This window comes from Puma concolor, chromosome B2 (genome assembly GCF_028749965.1).
Source record: "Puma concolor isolate L17-30 chromosome B2, mPumCon1.1.hap2, whole genome shotgun sequence".
Taxonomy (NCBI): domain Eukaryota; kingdom Metazoa; phylum Chordata; class Mammalia; order Carnivora; family Felidae; genus Puma; species Puma concolor.
In genome coordinates this window covers 53,269,312-53,291,694 of record NC_141671.1, presented here as the reverse complement: position 1 = coordinate 53,291,694, position 22,383 = coordinate 53,269,312, and the positions used below count along the sequence as shown (strand labels likewise).

Here is a 22,383-nt window from a genome sequence, read left to right as displayed (position 1 = left end):
CTGAGCCATCAGCCCAGAGCCCGATGCGGGGCTCGAACTCACGGACCGCGAGATGGTGACCTGGCTGAAGTCGGACGCTTAACCGACTGCGCCACCCAGGCGCCCTTTTAATGTATATTTTTGAGAGAGTGAGACAGAGTGTGAGCAGGGGAAGGGCAAAGAGAGAGGGAGACACAGAATCCGAAGCAGGCTCCAGGCTCTGAGCTGTCAGCACAGAGCCTGATGTGGGGCTCGAACTCATAAACTGCAAGATCATGACCTGAGCCAAAGTCAGGTGCGAAATGAGCCACCCAGGTGCCAGCCCCCATTCATATTTTAAATAACGAAGCAATTCAAGTCCTGGCCTTGAAACTACCCATAATTTTTGACATTACTTTCTAGAAGTCCAAAGAAAAGCCTGCTGTACATTTTGCATCATTGCCTACTAAGATGTTATGGAATAAAAAACATTGTATTTTATATAGAGCATCCTGGCAGAATTCAGGCAAGCCAGTATCAGTAGGAAAGTTGAGAGACCTGTCTTCTGCTGAGCTATCCACCCACATGAGCTTGGGCCTCAGTTTCCTCATGTCCAAATTGCTAGCATAATCCTACCATTCCTTCTAGTTCTAGCATGTTAAAATGCAAGATAGGCCTTTGCTAATACATGCATTTTATCTCTGTGGCCTACTTAGTAAGTATACTTTGGGAAGCCAGGGCTTTGGGATGCCAAGTGAGATCTTTTAATATAAAATACAATTTCTAGGAAGTTAATGTTTGTAACTACTTTATAATACTTTGTGGAATTTCTACAATTTAAAAATGACAGTTGGAATTTCACATAAAAATATAAATCTGACATGTAAAAATTTAGATAATGTAACACAGAGTCACTGAGCTAAAAAAGGAATCTCTAGTATGCTATATATCAAATACTGTATGTGATATAATAGGGGTTAATAAAGGAAAAAGGAGACAGAGACATTCTCTACAATGAACGAGCTTACTGTTTAAAGAGGGGACACAATAGCAAAGGCAGATGAAAATACTAAGAGAATGTGTAGAGTAAGAATTTAAAATATTCAAAATATGATAAAGAGTGTACAACTTAAGAATCTTACTATTCTGATATACTCAGTTTTATCTAGTATGCTTACTGAAAGCATGGTATGAGAAGAATCATTTACCGGGTGCTCTTTTTGTGCAGATGTGTGGGCCACCAGGCTGACTTAAAATAAGTGACACGATGTGAATGATTGAAGGAATTTTCAACCCCACTGCAGATATGAATACAAAATTTGTGGGAAAGAGCAAGTAAAGGAATGAATAGTCAGCTATCACCTATGAGAAAAGCCCCAGAGACAAGCAGGGTTTTGGCTGTATTCTGAAAGAGGCCAGATAACCCCGAAGTTCAAGCACGAAAGGCATGGAACAGTTTGTGTGGAAGAAGAAACATACAGGAAAAGAAAGGAAGCAAGAATGGCCCTATTTTGGTTGAACAGAGAAAACAAATTCTGTTTAGCTGAAGTAAACAAGTTATATCACAGACTGATGAACAAAGGGGGAAAATCTGGAAAGCAAAGCAGAGAGTTTGTGCAGGATTTATTTCCAAATTCAGATCAATTAAAATAAAAAGATGTTTGAGGACTGATTATTTTCCCGGTAGCTCTTTGTAACACAGATGTGAAGGATGAGGGACTGCATTTACTGTGATGAGTAAAAGAATTGACATAAGGTGATAAGAGCCTAAGCCAGTACAGAAATTGGAATAAAGAGTAAAAATGTTGAGCCAGTAACAAGAAGAGAGAACCAGAATATTTGCATGTCCTAAAGGATGTGTATAGTTTGTGAAATAAAAATAACCTCCACGTGTTGAGCTTAGGAAACTGACAAGGTAATGGTACTGGGGAATATGTTACAACTGGAAAAGTTTTCCAGGTTTGGTAAATCAGAAAAAAATATTGTGATATCACTGCATGTAAAAGGAAGACACTCAAGGGTATATATTCAATTTGAAGATTATTCTCTGGAAACACTGAACAGCCCCAAATAAAAGAACTGTTTTACTGACCTTCAGGGAACTTCCTATAAAATGTGAGAACCCCAGCCAATCACCCTCCTGTAAACCCAACAGTTGATAAGGATTTCCCATGCGATTTCCAATAAGCATTTGAGTCCCTTATCAATACGTAGCAAAAGATCAGCAGACATTTAATGAAAGTTTAGAAGATTCCTTATAAAGCTTAAAAACTTAGATGCAAAACAGAGACCAGAACAAACCGGAGAAAGACAAATGGAGAAAACAGAAAATGCACAAATAAGAATATTTATAAAAACATAGACACATAAAAACTATAATCAGTGTCTTCAAAGCAATAGAGAAGATCATGCATCTATAAAAAAAAAACACACAAAGGATACTTTGAAAATGGTGCAATTTGCAGATATTCAAAATATTTGATAGCAAAATTTTTTTTTCAATGTTTATTTATTTTTGAGAGAGAGAGAGAGAGAAAGCGAGCACAAGCAGGGGAGGAGACGAGAGAGGAGACACAGAACCCAAACCAGGCTCCAGGCTCTGAGCTGTCAGCATGGAGCCTGATTCAGGGCTGGAACCCATAAACCATGAGATCATGACCTGAGCCAAAGTCGGACACTTAACCGACTGAGCCACCCAAGTGCCCCTATAGCAAAAAAAAAAAAAAAAAAAAAAAAGGAATTAAGTTATAATAGATGTGTTAGAATTAACAATCGAGAAAATCCCCCAGACATTACAATTCTATCCACTCCCAGATAGAAAATCATAGGGGAAAAAAATAAAAAAACAATGGGAGCAGATATCCAGTTAATAAGAATTCCAGAGAGAGAGACAATAGAGACAACTGAGGAGAAGAAATGAGCAAAGAATATATGAGAAATTGTTTCAGAATTGAAAGACATGAGTACTTGGATTGCTTAGAACAATAAATAAAAAAGACCTAGATCTAGAAACATAACAAATCTGAGAATAGCAGGGAATAGAAGAGAAACCTTAGACGTTTCTAGAAAGGAGAAAAAAAAAGTTACATAAAAAGAATAATAACTGTTTGAGACTTCTCAACAGCATGTTTGATTGCCAGTCAATGTCTTTCAAATTTGAAGGAAAAATGATTCAGCTTAGAGTTCCATCTCTAGTTAAGTCATTAACCACCTAAAATTATAAATTTCTGGACTTAAAAAAAAAATTCCATGCTGATGGAAAGTATTCTTGAGCAAATGAGAGAAAAAACTATGACTTAGAAACAAAAAAGAAGGAAAAATAGGATTAAGATGGGATACAAGAAATTGTGGCTCAAACTGCCCAGGAATACGGGAAATTGCAGAACCCCAGCAGTGTTTCAGGTTAAAGATCTGCCAGTCCAGATTGGACATGACAAACTGTTGGCAGTAACTGAGCATTTGGAAAAGTTGTTCATGTGCTAAGAAATCTTCAGAATCAACTGGAAAAAACCTAGCAATAGATAAACAGAAAGCAAAGACAATGAATAAAACCAAAGCCAAATGGTCATTATTAACTTTCTTATAAAAAAGGGAAGCATATCACAAATGACTCTATGGCTCATCAGCTATCAATTCTGACACAACTTTAGTAATGTAAATTGAGACTTCTTACTTAGCAAACAATTTTGATAAAACTGTATGGGGTGAATGGCAAGCAGGAGGGAAAGTGGATATGGGTGAATAGAAATATAACCCTTCAGTCATCATACTATAAAGTCAAGACATAATACCTAAAAGTGATAGATTGAGCATTCACAGTATAATCACATTATGTAAGAGAATGGAGTAAGTATGGGAAGAACCAGCTCAAAGAATTAAACAATTGCACCTGGAGATCAGGATCCAGCAATGGAGAGACATGGAGAACAAAAACTTTTGTATTACATATCTTTTAGTAATATTTGATTTTTAAAAAAGTGTGCACATATTTACCTGGATAAAAAATAAAATGAACTTACTACTCCCATTCCCCCCAGACCCACTGTCACACTCCTGCAGTTGGGAATGTGATTATGAATTTACTTATTAAAAAGAGGCTCAAAAACTCTGAGTTCCTGGCTGGGGATCACACAGGGAAGTCTACGGAATGAAAGCAGTGACATGCTGCTGGCTGTAGCACAGATCTCTCAACGTGACAATCTTCAAGTCTGACCAGAGATGGCACCTGGAAGCCAACAACTTCGGTGAAACTTGTCTTGTGAAAGTAGCTTTTATAGAGACAGCAAGATTTAAAAAAATGCTTATAAAATTCTCTCCCAGTCAAATTTGTAGACGTTACTTTACTAAATATGTTCCAGATTTCATACGACAATTTCAAACAAGGGCATCCAATTCACAATTCAATTTGCACACATTGATAAAAAGTATATGTGTTTTATCTCATCAATGTTAGTATCATGAGAGACCAAAACACTTGTCCTGTTTTTGCGATAAAACTGTCATCACAATGATTGAACCGTCACACAGTGTGTGACTGTGGTTAGTGCTGACATCAGGCCTCTCTGGAAATAAATGCTTGCAGTTTAGAATAGGAAGATGTTTTATGGCAAAGAATTTTGAACTAAAGACAGTGGCATTTTGATTTGGGCTATAAGGAAAATGATGGTGATATTGGAATATGAGACAAAGACTGGTTTTCACCAAAAATAAATTTTTAACCAATTTCTATGAAGACTGGTTCATAATTATTCCACCAGATCCTGTTAGAATACTGTTAACAGGAAAGGTCCAAGATAATTAGTAGAAAGAAGAAAAGAAAAAAAAAAAAAAGGGCTGACAACCATATTTTTTTCAAGAAGTGTATTTAAAATTAACATGGACTAATAAGGAAATTAGAGTTGTTAGATAAGAGTTTGGATGAATTTTTATCATCTGCAGTACTAGGCATTCGATCCTCACTTCCATAAATAGTAACTTAAATTCTGCCTCTGGCTTATGATGTACATAGAAAGATAAAGGGTTTTTGTTCCTGTGGTTTGTTTGCTTTTCCCAATATCAATTCAAAAGTAGTTTAGCCATTGTCATCTCAATATACAGCACCTATTAATGCCTAGTGGTAGCAAAACAAAGTTAAGGTGAATTTATTGTTCAAGGTAATCTTAAAAGTCAAGTTAAATAATAAAGACAGAAAGCATTCATTATGGTGAGATTAATAAATACCATTCTAGAAGTCAAGCGAACTCCTAATTTTAATTAAAATTTCAATTAAAAACCCTGTAAAACCAAGTGGGTCTGAACAAATACATACACATATAATGAGTCTTTAAAGGGACTCATTAATTTCAAGCACTGGCTGTAATTTCTGCTCTTAACAAGTTTTCCTTTAGAACTACAAACAGCACTTTCAAAAAAAGGTCTCTGAGCTTAAAGGGAAAGTTCCCAGGTAGTCACTACTACCTAAAATATACCTAAAATAATAGCTGACTTTAGGGGTTACGGATGCATTAACTCATTTAATTCTCACAACAAGAAGGTGAGATAGGCTCGAGGATTATCCTTTACAGCGGAGCAAACCTAAGTGGAACCAAGTTAAACAACTTGCCCATGGCCAATCACATCAACATACTGGCTCCTTCTTGTGGACTTTTTAAATTATTAAGGGAAGAAGCGAAAGTTTCCCCTCGCACTGCCCTGTTTACCCCCATAGTTCTCCTGGCTCCTTGGGAGTCTGTGCTGCCCTGGTGACCTAGAAGTTCACATGTGCTTGTTGGTATTTTAATCTGCCTGTTGATACAATCTGATTGTACATCCCATTCAGGACTGATGCCCGGAATTTGTGAGAGTATTAGGGCAGCACTTTTACTCTGGAACAAGCAGAGCCTGGACTGGGCTGCCAGCCCTGGACTGCTGTTGGCCTTTAGCTGTGGGGTTTTGACAAGTCACTTAACCTTCTGGAACTTCAGTTTCATCACTGATAAATGTAGATGCAAACAACTGCTTTGTAGATAAGTGGTAAGGACTGGGGATGACATATGTAGAAGAGACAAGCCGGAACTGAGGAATGGAGGAGGTATTCTCCCAATGGGGACCTTGAATGATGCCAATAATAGTAACCTGTGTAACCTTGTCTAGTGTCTATTATGGCATTTTTAACAGCCAGACTCTGAAATGCGTTTTGGGTAGTACTATACATAGTGACTGCATGACTGACTATCAGATTCTTAATAATACTAAAATAAAAATAATCTGTCTGACAGGTTCTTCAAAGCAATAAAGAGCTTCTATTTTTATGAACAAATGTTATTATTAAGCTCATACTGCAACGATTTTCATAAGGAACAAAAACTTTTGGCATTAGAGAACTATATGGAACCTGAAATGTTTGTTACCCATCTCAATTTGGGGATGAAGAACTTGGAGGACGAGGAAGTTGTATGACTTCCCCAATGTCTTAATGTTCTTTAGAGGTACAGCCAGAACTGAAACCCAAGTCTCCAAGCTTCCATGCAAAGGTTCTTTTTTATTTCTAAGAAATATCTAAACAGATTACATTAATATTTGAAACTAATAAATTCTATAAATGATTAATGATGCTGGAGGTAAACACAATGATCTTACCTGTAAGAACCATACATAACTTTCTGGCAGTCAATTAACAAAAACTTCTGTTCTAATTTTCCATGAAATTTTGCTCCTGTTTTTGAAAGATAATCTTGGCCTTTTACTGTCCGCACTCGAATATTCTAGAATTACAGGTAAATATAAAGTTATAACTAGAAAAGAGATATTTTGAATGTGAAATATATGTCAATATAAAATCTTAGTACCAAAAAAGTATACTTGAAATAATCTTTTTTGTAAAAAACACATAACAACAAAAAATAGTAAAAGCACATTTTAAAACATCACCCCCCCAAAAAACACCTAAGAAAAAGTCACTAAAAAATATAGATGTATCTTAGCATAACATAAACAGGAGGCATTATGTTACATTTATACAGAACGGTTTTATAAACCACCTAGGATCCTATTGTAAGACAGCCTTTCAGGTTATAGTGGCATGATTCCACAATAACTACAATGAAAATCCACACTTTTTTTTTAAGAGGCCAAATGTAACTGAAAACACTATGCCTAATGATTGTGATAAGTAACATCTGAATGAAAGAATCACTTGAGTCAGTGGTTTCAAGGTTATATGCATGGAGAAACTGAAGCACTCATTATGACTGAGCAAAGTTAACTCAGAAACTTAAGTGCTCCATCATCAAGAAAAGCATCTTATAGACCATCATGAGAATGTGTGGTTTCAGTCACATTTCAAAAAGTACAAGCATACCCTTCTGCGATTAATCATTATGCTATCTTAAATATATTTCTGTGTGTGTTACATATATGTAGACATAGATACATATTATATACAGATATATTTGGAATAATATAGCTTAAACTTGCCTTAAATTCAACTGAGATAAAAATGGTACACAAAATAATTGAAGAAAAAACAAACATGGAATTCTTACCCTGAGTCGTTGAACTTGACAGCCCTGTTTTTCAGTCATATTTAGGAAATGACTAAAGTTGGACTCATCAAGAAGAATATATACAGATATCCCTCGAGTTGATGCCTCCACTATTTCTTTGAAAATGTCCACATCTGTGAATATATCCATCACTAAAGCAATGACCTATTAAAGATAAAAAGGTAAAACAATTTTAGATACCCAATAGGGAAAGGTTTATAAATTGCTTGCTTCCAGCAATAAGATAAAACAGAAAATAATGAAACACATATTACTTATAAATGTATACACAAATGTGTATGCAGCTTCCTAAAATAGAAGATACAAAAATATATTGAAAATAAACAAGTGACTACATACAGATCTGTAGCACAAAATAATTTCATACTGGCTTTAAATAAAAGGAAATCTGCAGTTTAGTAAGATGCTGAGCAAAGGGTGAATCCAAATTACAGATTGCAAGGGTGCAAGTAGGGTAGCGGGATGGGACAGGTAGATGGAAGGTGGAAACAAGTGTTACATGTTTTTGTGGGAAGCATTTCTAGGGAAAAGCAAGCTCTCTGAAACTAGCTGTCAATAATAAATGTCTTGGCAGTACTGGGACAGAGAAAGAAAATCTTACAGGGGCTCCTGGGTGGTTCGGTCAGTCAGTTGAGCATCCTACTCTTGATTTTGGCTCAGGTCATGATCTCATGGTTCATGTGATTAAACCCTGCACTGGGCTTTGCACTGACAGCACGGAGCTTACTTAGGATTCTCTTTCTCCCTCTCTCTCTGCCCTTCGTCTGCTTGCTCTCTCTCTCAAAATAAATAAATAAACATAAAAAAAAAAAATCTTACAGAAATGGAAACTAGGTAGGAAGGGGCCAAAGCTGAGAAAAGGTATAGGATTTGAAGACTAGAAAATTAAATACATTTGCCTAAAATAAGCTTAACAGAATAAGTGAAAAAAAAAAAAAAAAGGTCACAAAGGCAGTATGATTAAGAAGATGAACAAAGAGAGAAATTTCTTTAAAAACAGGCCCCTAAAATGGAGACAGTCCAAGTTAACTATTGGCAAGAGAACCATTATTGACTCTGAGAAGCAGTGGGAGTGAAATAATGCCGAAAAAAAGGGGAATCATTCGACTGACCACCTTCTACGCGCTAGAGAACACAAAATCCCTGCCCTTGGTGAAGATTACATTTTAGGTGGGGGAAGAAATCAGGAGCAATAAATATAATAAATAGATAAATTCAGTAATATGCTATCATATGATAAGTTTATTGGGGAAAAAAACAGAATAAGGGAGATCATGAGCCCCTGGAAATTGAGAAGGTTGGGTTTGTGCCTTTCTGGGCAAGTCTCTTTGAGAAAGTGTCCTTTGAGCAGAGACATAAAAAGGAATTGAGTTAGTCATCAACGTGGATATCTTGAGAAACAGTGTTCCAGACAGAGGGTACCAGCAGTGCAAAGGCCCAACATCAGGAGCTTGCCTGGCATATTCAAGAAACAGCAAGTAGACAGCAGAAATGGAATGAAAAATGGAGAGTAATCACAATTCCTTGAAGGTATTATAAAGCCTTCAGCATGCTGTCCTGAATAAGACTGTTAAGCTATTAGAAGCTTTTAAATTGAGGTAGTAATATATCTGATTTATGTTTGAAAGGATTCTTCTGGCTACTGTGTTGATCCTAAGGGTAGGAACTAGGGTAGAAACAGGCAGACCAGCTAGAACTAAAGGAGCAATTTAAGTGAGGGGTGATGTTAGCTAGAAGAAGGATGGTCCTTGTCCTAGTCACCATCAGTGACATCACCATCAAATGGCCTAATGCTGGCCTTTGAGCCACAGGATTTCTGAATGGATTGAGCATAGGATGGGAGAGGAAAGAGGGGAAAGGGGGAGACTCTAAAATGTTTAGCCTCATCCACCTAAAGGGCCAAGTTGTCATCAACTGAGAGAAGGAAGAATCCAGCTACACTAAATTTTAGCTAAGTTTGACGGGCCAAGTGGAATACTAATTGGAGAAGTCTAGGCCAGACATGTCAATGGGGTGTCAGTTGTGTAGAGATGACAATTAAATCCAAGTCACCAAGGGAGACTGGATAAATAGAAAGGGAGACCAAGGACTGAGTCCTAAGACAAGGGAAGGAACCAGCAACGGTCACTTCAGTTTTTGTGGAGTGGTAAGAGCAAAAGCCTCACTGTAAGGGGTTTAAGAGGGAATGGGAAGACAGATGCTGGAAATAGCAGGTACGGGCAACTCTTTTTGAGTAATTTGGCTGTAATAAGAAGCATAGAAATGAAGAGGTAGCCATGGGTAAAGCTGGGTCAAGAGGAGTTGTAATTTTTTGTTTTGTTTTAGGGTGAGAGAAATAATAGCATGTCTGTATGCTAATGAAATGCTCCAGTGAAGAGTGAAAATTCATGATGCAAGAGATGGTGGGAGGTGGGTGGGGAAGGAAAGAATTGCTGGAACAATATCTTTGAGTAGGTAATAAAAGAATCTAATGTAAACATAAAGTAATCAGAGCACAGAGAATAAAGACCAGTAAAAGATCATCCATAACATCAAGACAGAAAACCAACTATGAGGGTGCAGATGCTGGTGGAAAGGCAGGTGTGGTAATGGTGCTATGAAAGATCTCTTGTGAATGCTTCAATTTTTCCCGTGAACTGGGAAGCAAGATGTGGAACTAAGAACACCCTAGATTATGGAAGACATGTTAAAAAATCAAGAAAGAGGTATTAAATAGGATGGTAGGAAAGAGAGTAGACCACAGAAATACAGTTTAATTACAGGGCAGTAATAAGGACTCACCATAAATTTAAAACGAGAACAGTCAGCCTCATGGGGCTTACCCCAGGCTGTATTCTTATACTGACTGCACAGAAAGGAGTAAATCCACCCATCTACACCACAGCCCAGGCCTTTTGCCTGGTCTGTACTACGAATGGGAGGGCATGGAAGAATAAGTAAATAAAATGAGAATAGTCAATGTAGTTGTCAGTTACTCTCCAACTTTAGTCAGCTGCAGGGATACAAACATGGAGCAGGCTAAAAGTTTGAGGTAACCTTGGAGGTAGTTGTGGCCATGAGAGTATAAGGAGATTAGATTATAATGGGACTCTCCCTCTCCCTCTCTCTCTGCCCCTGCTTGTTCTCTCTCAAAATAAAAATAAAAAAATAAACAAATAAACTAAACAGAGGAAAAAGGATGTCATGGATGTGACAGGCAGTAAAATGGCGGTGGGATCAATGAATATGAAGTCTGGCTGGGGTTAAAAACTATTGGGGCGCCTGGGTGGCTCAGTCGGTTGGATGTCCGACTTCAGCTCAGGTCATCTTGCAGTTGGTGGGTTCGAGACCTGCGTCGGGCTCTGTGCTGACAGCTCAGAGCCTGAAGCCTCCTTCAAACTCTGTGTCTCGTCCTCTCTCTGCCCCTCCCATGCTCATGCTGTGTCTTACTCTGTCTCTGAATAATAAATAAATGTAAAAAAAAATTTTTTTTAATTAAAAAAAGACCAGTTAACTATTAAAAAATTATTGTTTTTTTCATGTTGATAGTAATATAATAAAAAAGATAAACATGTATTATCTAAAAAATAGTTATTAATATAAACATGAAATGTTACCTTTATTTACTTCACATTACAGTAGATGAGACAAAATGGCAATGAATTGATAATTGCTGAAAGTGGCTGATAGTACATGAGGGTTCTATATACAACTTTCTATTTTTGGAAGCTTCCACAGCATACAGTTTAGAAAAAGAAATAAATAAAGGAATATTAGATACTAGTAGGTACCAGAGGGAGTAAGGCAGAAATATATGTAGAAGTGATAGTCAGATGGGGATACCTGAATTAGGTTATAAAGGAGCTTCATTAAGGGTATGCTATTATCAAGGATATGGCTGGGAGTCAATGGCTGACGTATAGGTAGGACAAGATCATGGGAGGCAAGGAACTGGTCTTTAGAAGGATCTCTTAATATACAGTTGAGACAGGAATAGTATTGAAAAGAGTGATGGAGACCAAGGAACAAAACATGTCAAGAAATGAGAAGGAATGGAAGACACACATGGCAACAAGAGTCGGAATAATGTCATGGACCATTGTGAATGTGTTAGAAGATGAAGAAAACCACGGATAATATGTAAACTTGTTTTTATTTACTCTAATACAGTGTTATAACAAAATACTGGACCGCACCCAAATAACACAAGTTGGTGATATTCTTCAAACTACCTGTGAAACATACTTCAATCAGATATTTTTCTAGGAAGAACAATTTCAATCATTTAAGTAGCCTCACATGACCCCCTTTCTTATTTATGAATGGTAGGAGGTGCCAGAAGAAGGAAACAGATAGTGATAACAACCTCATTCATGTCTTGTGCATATTCTTTATAAAATTAAATATGTGAAAAACCTTTAAATCACATCAAATTAATGAATGCATTTACTATGCAATAACAAGTGGTATGATGATGTAGAACACTGACATAAGGAAAATAAAATGTCCATATTATAAACTTATTTTACATAATAAATTCTAAAAATGTATGTATAGAACAGTCTTTTTTTAAAGAGAGGAATTTTTCTTAAATAAGGAAATACTATTATGCAACATGGTATTGTTTAAGAAATTAATCAGCACGTCTAAAGAATTTATCTTTTATTTGATAGAGTCTCATGTAACAAATTAATTAAGACTTTGGAAATGAACAAAACACATTACCGCGATAAATAAAGGTTTCTGTTTGCAAAAAGTAATTGAAGTCAGTCAGCCAATGGATGATTCTAGCATACTAAATGTAGAACAAATTATAGTCTCTCTTGTGTGACAGATATTACACTGGATCAGGATCCAAGAAACTAGATTACACATCTTTGACAAGCTTATCTGATGTCAACTGAGTCAGGTAGCTTATCAGGACTTCTGGTTTCCTGCACCCTCACTAGATGGAAAATTATAAAAAGTCTACAGAAAATTTCAGCTGTGCCAAGAAAGGCAAAATAAAATGTAGCTCATTTTTTTTTTTTTTATGGTGGGTATATTCCTGGAAAGGGATAATAATTACAAAAGAAGTATGCCAAACCTGATCTGAAAGTATTAAATTCCCAGTTAGTTACCTAAATCACATCATGCTGCAGAAATGACTATATACAATGAAAGAAATATTATATACCTGATTAGTATAGGGCTTTTCAAAAGGTACATCAATTGACTTTTTAAGTCAATAAAGAAACCAGTCAGTCACATTAATGGTATTTATTAAACCACTGTGATATTATATACTATTTAAATTCTCCTTTTGCTTCTTCACTATTTCCTGTTTTATTCTTACTGAAAAAGTAAACAAATAAATGCATTCATCAGCCACATGAGACTCAGCACATTTTTAGAAAGAAATCCTGGGTCATTGTTAAGATTTGAGTGAAGGGGCACCTGGGTGGCTCAGCTGGTTAAGCGTCTGACTTCATTCAGCTCAGGTCATGATCTCACATTGCAGTTCATGGGTGAGAGCCATGCATTCGGGTCTGTACTGACAGTTTGGAGCCTGGAGCCTGCTTCAGATTCTGTGTCTCCCTCTTTCTCTGCCCCTCCCCCGCATGCACTCTGTCTCTGTCTCTCAAAAATGAATAAAAGTTAAAAAAAAAAAAAATATGAGTGAAACTTCACATCTTTCAGTAGCTTGAGAACCTGACTCAAGAATGTTGGTTTGCACTTAACCTTTCTCACAGTAGCAGATTCTCTCAAAGTGACCCAGACACTGGAGGTCACACTGAATGAACTTAACATAAACACTGACACTAAATTTCTCATCAGTTCATAATCACGACACAATTTAAGGCCACTCAGGAGATTATATAATCAATTAAGTAATACACTGTAAGAGTAATTCAGAGGAAGAAAAACAAATGCTCCACATGTACATGGTTGTTAGGGGTGGGTACAGGGCAGAAGGAAACAGACTAACAGAGCTCATGGATAAGCCTTACATATGAGTAAAGGGGCGCCTAGGTGGCTTAGTCGGTTGAGCGTTTGACCCGATTTCAGCTCAGGTAGTAATCCCACAGTTCCACCGTGAGATCAAGGCTTGCCTTGGGGTCTTTGCTGAGTGTGGAGCCTGCTTAAGATTCTCTCTCCCAGTCCCTCTACCCCTCCCCAAGTCTCAATCAATCAATTAAAAAAAGGTAAAGATTATTTTTAGCCATCCAACCTGGAAGACCAGCATTGCAAAGACAAAGAGGCAAAGATTAGAATGAAAATGATAGTAATATTTTTTGTAAATGTTTATTGAATTAGCCTAAAGTTAAACACAAAGGTCATTATTTATGGATATGGAATAAATTTAGTTAGGATTTATATAGGTTATGAAAGGTCTTGTAAATCTGACACTGTTTAGATTTGATATGGAGTGCAATTTAAATCCTGAAAAATTAAATATCTGGCCAAAATAACGTCTTGAGAAAATGAGTCTGATAGCAATATTCATATTGAAAATATCTAAATTCCACTGAGTGATATTGACTGGAGATTATGAAGTCATTATTCTTAGTGTAATGCTCCTATCTATAAATGCACTAAAATGCCAAAAAATAAAGGTAAGGCAGAACTTAGCGATAGGATGAAAAGAACTGAAAATTCTAGACAGATTTGATAGAGAATGTTTATCACAATGTTAATGTTCAATACTTGCACTTCCCTAGAAACGTGTTTCACAATCTTTAAATGTTAATTTTGAGCTCCATCTTATTTTTTTCATTGTAAACCATTAGGAAAGAAAGCTATTAGCAATATGTTCTAATATGACCTAGATACTTCATGAAATGTAAGTATACCTTGAGTTAATGTTCTGTAGTCACAGAACTGTCATTATCATCCTCAAAATTGAAAAATTGAATATCATGCCTTTTATGCTTCAAAATACTAAGCACCATTTGAAAGGGTTCGGACTTCCTTGGTAATTGCCTGCATAGATACAGGAGGATTTATTTTTTCTAGAAGAAAAGCTAATAAGGAGTTCAAATTTAAAAAAAAATAATAAATTAATGGAGTTCTATAATAGCTATATTTTTAATAAAATTCAACACAATTAGACAACTTTGAATTGAGTAATAGAAATCAAGAGTAATGATCAGTTAGGGAATATATATTTTTTGAGTCTGTAATATCAAAAGCAATGAGCTAAGTGGATTTCAGAGGAAAGAGAGGCTGATATTAAGAATAAGTGCTTTTGGCCCTTATCCTCTGCAGCCTAAGTAAAAATGTTCATTTTGTGTAAAATTTCATATATGGTGCACAGTATACTATTGTTTAGTAAGTTACAGCTTTACATTATGAATGCCTACATTATGAATGCAGGTATTTAAGTATCTATACTAATAACTGTTATTAATATATCATTTGCTTGGTCTATCTTAAATTACCTTAGGGAAGTCACTGAAATGATTCTGAATCTCACTGATGTCTATCATACATTAAATACACCAGAGAAGATCTTGCATTTTACTAAGTTCTAAAATTCTATATTTCAACAACTGTTGATTTACTCCCAATTACTCAACCCCTGGGGGAATGTTTGGGTCATATTATGGCTGCAACATAAATTTATAGAACTAGTGTACATGTGTGACAACTCCAAACAGACATTGCAAAAATTATTTCCTACATTTTTTACGTTGTATTATACGATTGAAAATACTTCTACACTGTTAAAGAATGTGTCTGTGTTCTCCCAAAATTCGTTTGTTGAAATCCTAATTCCCTGTGTGATGGCATTTGGAGATAGAGACATTGGGAGGTAATTGGGTCACGAGGGCAGAGCCCTTGTGAATGGGTAGGGTGACTTTATCACAAAGACCCCAGAGAGCTCCTTGTACCTACAACCATGTCAGGACAGTGGGAAGACAGTTGCTATAAACCAAGAAGGGAGACCCCAGCAGACACTGAATTGGCTAGCATTTCGATCTTGGACTCCAGAACTGTGAGAAATACACATCTGCTACTTAACCTACGCGGTCTGGGGTATTTTTATGTAGTCAGGATGCATTGAGACAGCTACAGAAATGAATAATTTTAGCAAAGCCTTCTATCAGCTCTGTGCAAGTAGGCATCTTTGCTTTTTTTTTTTAATGTTTATTTATTTTTGAGAGAGAGAGAGAGAGAGAGAGACAGAGCATGAGTGGGGGAGGGGCAGAGAGAGGGGGCACAGAATCCAGAGTAGGCTCCAGGCTCTGAGCTGTCAGCACAGTGCCCAATGTGGGGCTCGAACCCACAAACCGTGAGATCATGACCTGAGCCAAAGTCGGATGTTTAACTGACTGAGCCACCCAGGCGCCCCATAGGCATCTTTGCTTTTTAAAATAGCTTTTACCCTAATACTTCAAGAAATCAGAAAGAAAAAAAAAGAATTAGAAGCAGGCCTGACCAGCCTGAAAGCAAGTACGAAGAAGAGCCATATTCCTTTCTCTGATTTCAGTTAAGTCCTCTTACATGTTCTCATTTCCCTAGTTACTTTCCCTAAAGTGATTCTTCCTGAAATCTGGCCTGGCAAGGGTCTCCTCGCATGAGCTTCTAGAGCTGAGGTGTTGGAGAGTTGGTGATGGTGGGGAAAAAAGAGCCCAGGGCTTCCAAGCCTATATGACCACAATAACAGTCTGCTTGACAAAGCCTAAGCAGAAGCTCCCCCCAGTAATGACACTAGGAGCTGAGACAAGGGGGAGACAGCCCCAAAGCTGGTTCCATTCAACCAGCAAGTTATAATCCCCCCGACTTGGTGCAAAACCCAACTCCATCTGTCAAAAGGATTTTTTTTTTTTAAATGTTTATTTTTGAGAGAGAGAAAGAAAGAGAGAATGAGTCAGGTATGGACAGAGAGAGAGAGAGACAGACAGACAGACAGAGGGAAACAGAGAGAGAGGAAGACAGAATCCCAAGCAGGTTCCACCCTGTCAGCGCAGAGCCCAATGCAGGGCTCAAACCCACGAAGCCATGAGATCATGACCTGAGCCGAAACCAAGAGTCAAACGCCGACCCGACTGAGCCACCCAGGTGCCCCAGGAGTGGAAAATTCTTAAAAAATTAACTTATAGTCTTATAAAAACTGTAATTTTAAGTAAAACCTCTATTTAGACTAAAATATATTTAATTATTCTAAGTATTCTATAATTATTGGGTTAGGTCTTTCTGTAATTAACTCCAAAAACTTGAGTGTATTTACTTTGTTAACTAGCTCCCAAGGTAGGTATAACTGAAACAGATCAGGTGTTTAATTAATTTTTGTGGGGATGAAGTAGCTACATGGTGTCTGCTCTCAAGAAGGGCACCATTTTATAAGAGATTCATTTGTAGAACTATCAATGTGTTATCTGCCATAATAAAATTATGACCAAACTACTATAAGGGAAAAATTCCTTCTAACTAAGAATTGTATGTCATCGGTACCTGGAGCCTAGTGAAGGAGGTGCCTCCTTAGATCTTGTTAAATAAGGGAATGAGACTACCTTCTAAGAATTAAATGTCATTAAAGAGTGGATCAAAGCACCATTCCAGCATCTGTTAGCAGAGAGACTGAGGTCTGAACAATATGACTACAGCCAAATGAATCTAGATAAATGACAGTAACATAAACAAGAGTAGATGCTTCAACAGAAGAAAATGGCAGTTGGTTGGTAAATTGTGGAATCGGAGTCACAGAGATAAATACTGCCCACGTTCATTTAAGTATTGTCCAGAAGGACAGGGGAATGACCGAAGGCATGAACTTGACCTTTCTGTACTATTGGCCAGGTAGAGTTAGTTTAATAATGGCATCTGAGCCAGATGCATTTCAAATGTCATGTGACAAGTTCCTCTTATTCCAATTTTGTGACCTTCAAGTATATGAGGGCTTACTATGCAAAATGCCACAGGGGGAGAATGAGACAATTAGATAACTAAAATGTGTTAGGACAGTGAGCCCTTAGAACTGGTATTGTTAAAATGGCAATCTGATGACAGACATCATTATTCAAAACTTAGGTTAAAATAAATTTATTTACTTCATTTTATTATAGGGAGAGAGTGCATGAGCAGGGGAGAGGGGCAGAAGGACAGAGAATCTTAAGCAGGCTCCACGCTCAGTGTGGAGCCTGGTGAGGGACTTGATTCCATGAACCCGAGATCATGACCTGAGCAGAACTCAAGAGTCAGATGCTCAACCGATTGAGCCAGCCAGGCCCCCTCCCCCACCCAAAAGAATGTCACTTTAAAGAAATGGATGAGGCTCTTAAGTCTAAGGTCCAGAATTTAGGTCTTGTTAAGTTGACTAAAGTTAACTTCTTTCCTGAGACTCCTGGGAGGTCTTTTTTATTCTGAAACAGAATCATCCATGTGCTTGAAATGGTGTGTATGTGAATTTCTGCAATATAAAGGGGTGTCTGTTATGAAGAAAGGAGTGAAGGGCACTGCAGTCAGAAAGAGAAAGAGGGAAGAAACAGTAAAAATCAAGGTGTGTTAGGACCTTTAAAGAACTGTGCCTCAAGAGGAGGAAGGGTTTCGGTAATGGGAGCTGAATCATAAGGGAGGCTCCGAGGCAAGGCAGCACTAGAGTGGGAACAGCTAGTGATCCAATTCTGCTGAGACATGGAAATCTGCTGAGGAGTTAGCCATAAGGCTAGCGAGACTAGAATGGCCAATTTGGCCCAGAATGCAGGGGAAGTCCTTGAAAGCCCATCCAATCACAGATTCCATAAGGCACAAAGGGTTAACAGTTAAAGCTTTATAGCCAAAGAATGATGTGATCAAAACAATACTTGAGAAGATTAATATGTTGGTATATATGGGACGAGTTAGAAACTGGAACACCCACCTGCAGGTAGAGGAGTTAGGGGGGTTTCAATCCTAATGCAGCATAAACGTATAGGATCCCAATGTGGATGGTGAAGCAGGAATAAAAATTAGGGGTGGAGGTAAATTTGCAAAGGATGTTTTGACAAGACTCAGTGGCTGAGGGCTTCAGGAACACAACACAGAGCAGCTAGCCAGGGATCACTAGGGATAAGAGACCTAAATTAAATGCATAATTATTGCACCATTATAAGAAAACTTAAAATTCAAAAGTAGTGTTTCATTTTTGTATGTAAGGAAAGCCCATATGATGTGACAATGTGCCAAAAAGTTGTATTCTTTGACTTTTCTACCTACCTATCGATCCATTCACCAATCTGTCCATCTATCCATCCATCCACCCACCCACTCATCCATGCTTTGTTCTTTTTTTATTTATTTATTTTTTTTTAACCATTGAAACTTCAGCATTAGGCAAACTTGAAAAGCTGGGTGGACACCAAAAGAATAAAATAGGAAAGAGGTGACTTCGCTGATGGTTTAAGATCTCAGTGGTGTTAGAATGGCATGAGGTCAGCACAGGAGGAAAAGTCTGCCTTTGAATTAGGTTATACGAAAGTGCTAAGACCACAGGGAACAGAAAACGGGTGGTATCTGAAAGAAACAACAAATACTTCTCGGTTGCAGGTAAAGTGTTCCTTTAGGTGTGGCCAGGAAGAGCTTAGACCATGGGCTTGCACAGGAATGAAAAAGAGCTGGTGTCAGGAATCCCATAAGAAGTTAAAGGGACATGAAAAGAGTCCGCAGTGTAAAGTGAGAGACCAACTGTGATTAAAAAAAAAAAATAATAAAATAAAATACACTTCTCATTGACGTTTTACCAAGTTTTTGAGAAATTTCCCAGCAATTTTCAACAACTATCAAAGACATTTATGTAATGAACAGGGAAATTTTAATATTGACTGGATATTTAAAAAAAACTTTTTAATGTCTGTTTACTTTTTGAGAGAGAGAGAGAGGGAGAGAAAGTGGGGGAGGGGCAGAGACAGAGAGGGAGACACAGAATCCGAAGCAGGCTCCAGGCTCTGCACAATCAGCATAGAGCCTGATGTGGGGCTCAAACCCACAGACCGTGAGATCATGACATGAGCTGAAGTCGGATGCTTAACCAACTGAGCCACCCAGGCGTCCCAATACACAATGGAAATTTAATAAAATTAATGATTTTTTTAGGTTTGATAATGTAGTTTTTTAAAAAGCCCTATGTTTTAGAGAATGAAACTGAAACAATTATAGACATTGTATGTGAATTTATTTTTAACTTAATTCAGCAGCAGTGGCAAATATGGAAGGGGCAAAATTGACAGCAAGTTGATAATTACTGAAACAGAGTGGTGGGCACAAGAAGTTACATTATATTGTTTTCTCTTTCATGTATGTTTGAAAACTTCCCTAACAAGATAAGCAATCCTGAAACTATCTAGACTTTGACTGGATCCATCTTATCACCTCTCTCTCTTCTTTTTTTCTAGGTTTATCTTCTTAGCTCATGTCATCCATGCTAAATTTTCCATTTACTTTTGTACTCATTCTTCCTAAGTCACTTTTAGAGTTTTCCTTTTCTTCTACAAATGTCTGTCCCTACACATCTATTTCAATCTGGGATCAGCCACTTTCTAGCGGGGTAAACTCCAGAGAGAAAAGTTAATGTAAGCCTCAAATTTCTCATCTATCAAATCAAATAAATAACTCCTATCCTGTAGGGATTGTTGGGGAAATTAAGATGATGTGTATCAAGTTGTTGGTCAGTGGCCCATGATAAAGGATGGTAAGCATCATACGCACATGGCAAAGGATCATTAAATAGTTCTATTATTAAGAAAAAATGTTGGTGATAACACAGCTTGAAGAATTAGACATTTTTATTGTATTTGAGCAGAACTTCATAGTTCCTAATTTAACAAGAAGATGAGTAGAGTGTTTCACATTTCTCAATTCATTGTTCTCTTAATTAATAATATTGGCCTTAACCAAATTATTCCTGAATAGTTAAAACAACTACCACAAAACTTTCTATTCCTGCTTTAAAAGGCTACATTCTTTATTTGGGCAATAACTATTTCCCTTTAATGTCAACTACAAACAACTAATTAACAGGACACAAAAAATCAAACCTACTTCATGGCAAAAATACCACAAATCCTATTTATTCTACTAATTTCTATTTGAATAAGAACTTAAATATCAAGGAGTTCCATTAAAGGCATGAAATAATTGTGATGGCTTTTGTATTTAATACAATGCATCATTCCAGTGTCTCTACCCTACAGTCAAATTATACTTCATCCCCTGATAATTTAATTCGACTACTCCTCTTTTCTCTATTGGGTAATTTTCACAATACTGACTTCTGTGAATTGTGTAATATTTTTCACTGAGCTTGAAAGTTACAAGATGGCATACCTATGGTATAGGTAACAGGGTTTCTAAAAGCTAGCAGATATGGACAATAATTTTCAGGAGACCATCAAGCTAATTTGAAAACTTCAGCCACATTACTTGGACCATTTCTTGTGTGATCCCTCTCCCACAAACTTCACGTTTCTTAAGCATTTTGAACACCTAATGGCAGTCATTCTATACAAACAAATGATACAGAGACACAAAACAGCAAATGTTTTTTAGTTGCGCTCTAGTAAGAAGACACAGATTTTGTATTTTATTAGCAGCTATTTTATTTTTAAGTTTTCAACAATATTATTAAAATCCCATTGTGAATATCTTCACTTTCTCTAAGAAAATTATAAATTATAATCTGTTTGTTTTCCTAAAGTAGTTCATTAGAAGAGACTGGTCAGATATTTACATAAAATCCATTTCTGTTTTATTATTTTGCATCTGAAAGTTGAGGTTTTATCAAAATGAGATTGCCATCAGAAGCAGAAATAATCACACTTATTCCAACCATTTTCATTGCATTAAGCCCAAATGTTTTTCATCTGTAAAATTAAAAAAGTTCCATGCCTTTATATATCACCTTTGATTGGTATTCTATATAAATGTCATTTAAAAAATAAAATGTGTTCCATATAATACATCCTCAAGCAGTCAGTCAAGCTGTAAATAGAGGAAAAAGGAAAGTCAATGATTAAAGAGGAACAAAATCAGATAAGGACAAAAAACAGAGAAACTATACAAAATATCTCTTGGAATAATACATCAAATTTGTACTTCCATTCTAACAAAAATCAGACTGGAGTTTCAATTTGGGCAAATAATTTTTTTTTAATTTAAATATACCTGTAATTTAGGTTTCTTGAGAGGCTTCACTGTTGGAAATAGATCAAACGGCAAAAGAAACTTACACCAGATAGGCATTAAAACATTCAGATAATCAGAGCAGAAGAAAAAAATTATCCAAATCATTAAAATGTAGAGCAATTCAATAAGAAATCCAACCTGAAGCTTTTATTGTTAAGCTAATGAAATGCAGCAGCAAGACTGCCAACTGATAAGGGACCCAAAGTACTCTGTCCTCTGAGAAGAGTGTAGAAAAGGGTTATGCAAAATACTCTTGGGGATTTAAATATCCGAAAGAATGAATTGTTTAATTAATTTATTAATTCATTCATTTATTCATTTAATTTCAAATCTTTAATTAAATTCTATTTAGTAAATATATAGTGTAATATTGTTTCCAGAAGTAGAATTTAGTGAATTATCACATACACCCAGTGCTCATCACAACAATTGCCCTCCTTAATACCCATCATCCATTTAGCCTATCTCCCCGCCCACCTTCCTGCAACCCTCAGTTTGTTCTCCATTATTAAAAGTATCTTATGGTTTGCTTCCCAATCTCAAGATCTCTCCCTTTGGTTTTCCCTTCATTTTAAGTAACATATTTAGTTTTGAGTTAAAGTACAATTCATGAGGATCTAGAAAAGACTCCCAACTTTACTTCATATATCCAATTAAAAGATCATCTCACAGTTTTTTTTAGACTTAATGTTAGATTTGCCCTTTTTTAATTGAACTCAAGCCTTCTAAGTAAAATTTAGGGGCATCTCTTTCAATTCTA

At 36.7% G+C, this 22,383-nt stretch overlaps 1 protein-coding gene and 1 non-coding gene across 2 annotated transcripts in view; one reads left to right on the top strand and one right to left on the bottom strand.

The window, feature by feature from the left end:
• The window catches only part of SACK1B (scaffolding CK1 anchoring protein B), a 91,280-nt gene that overhangs the window by 7,039 nt on the left and 61,858 nt on the right, over positions 1-22,383 (bottom strand). The window contains exons 3-4 of the mRNA XM_086707089.1: positions 7,482-7,646; positions 6,577-6,701 (exon numbers count right to left, since the gene is read on the bottom strand). Of these exons, the coding sequence (XP_086563215.1) occupies positions 6,577-6,701; positions 7,482-7,646 (290 nt within the window). The remainder of the gene's footprint in view (positions 1-6,576; positions 6,702-7,481; positions 7,647-22,383) is intronic.
• LOC112863011 (small nucleolar RNA SNORA51) lies at positions 10,316-10,430 on the top strand. The gene has a single exon (XR_003223852.1). It is a non-coding gene; the product is annotated as a small nucleolar RNA SNORA51 (small nucleolar RNA).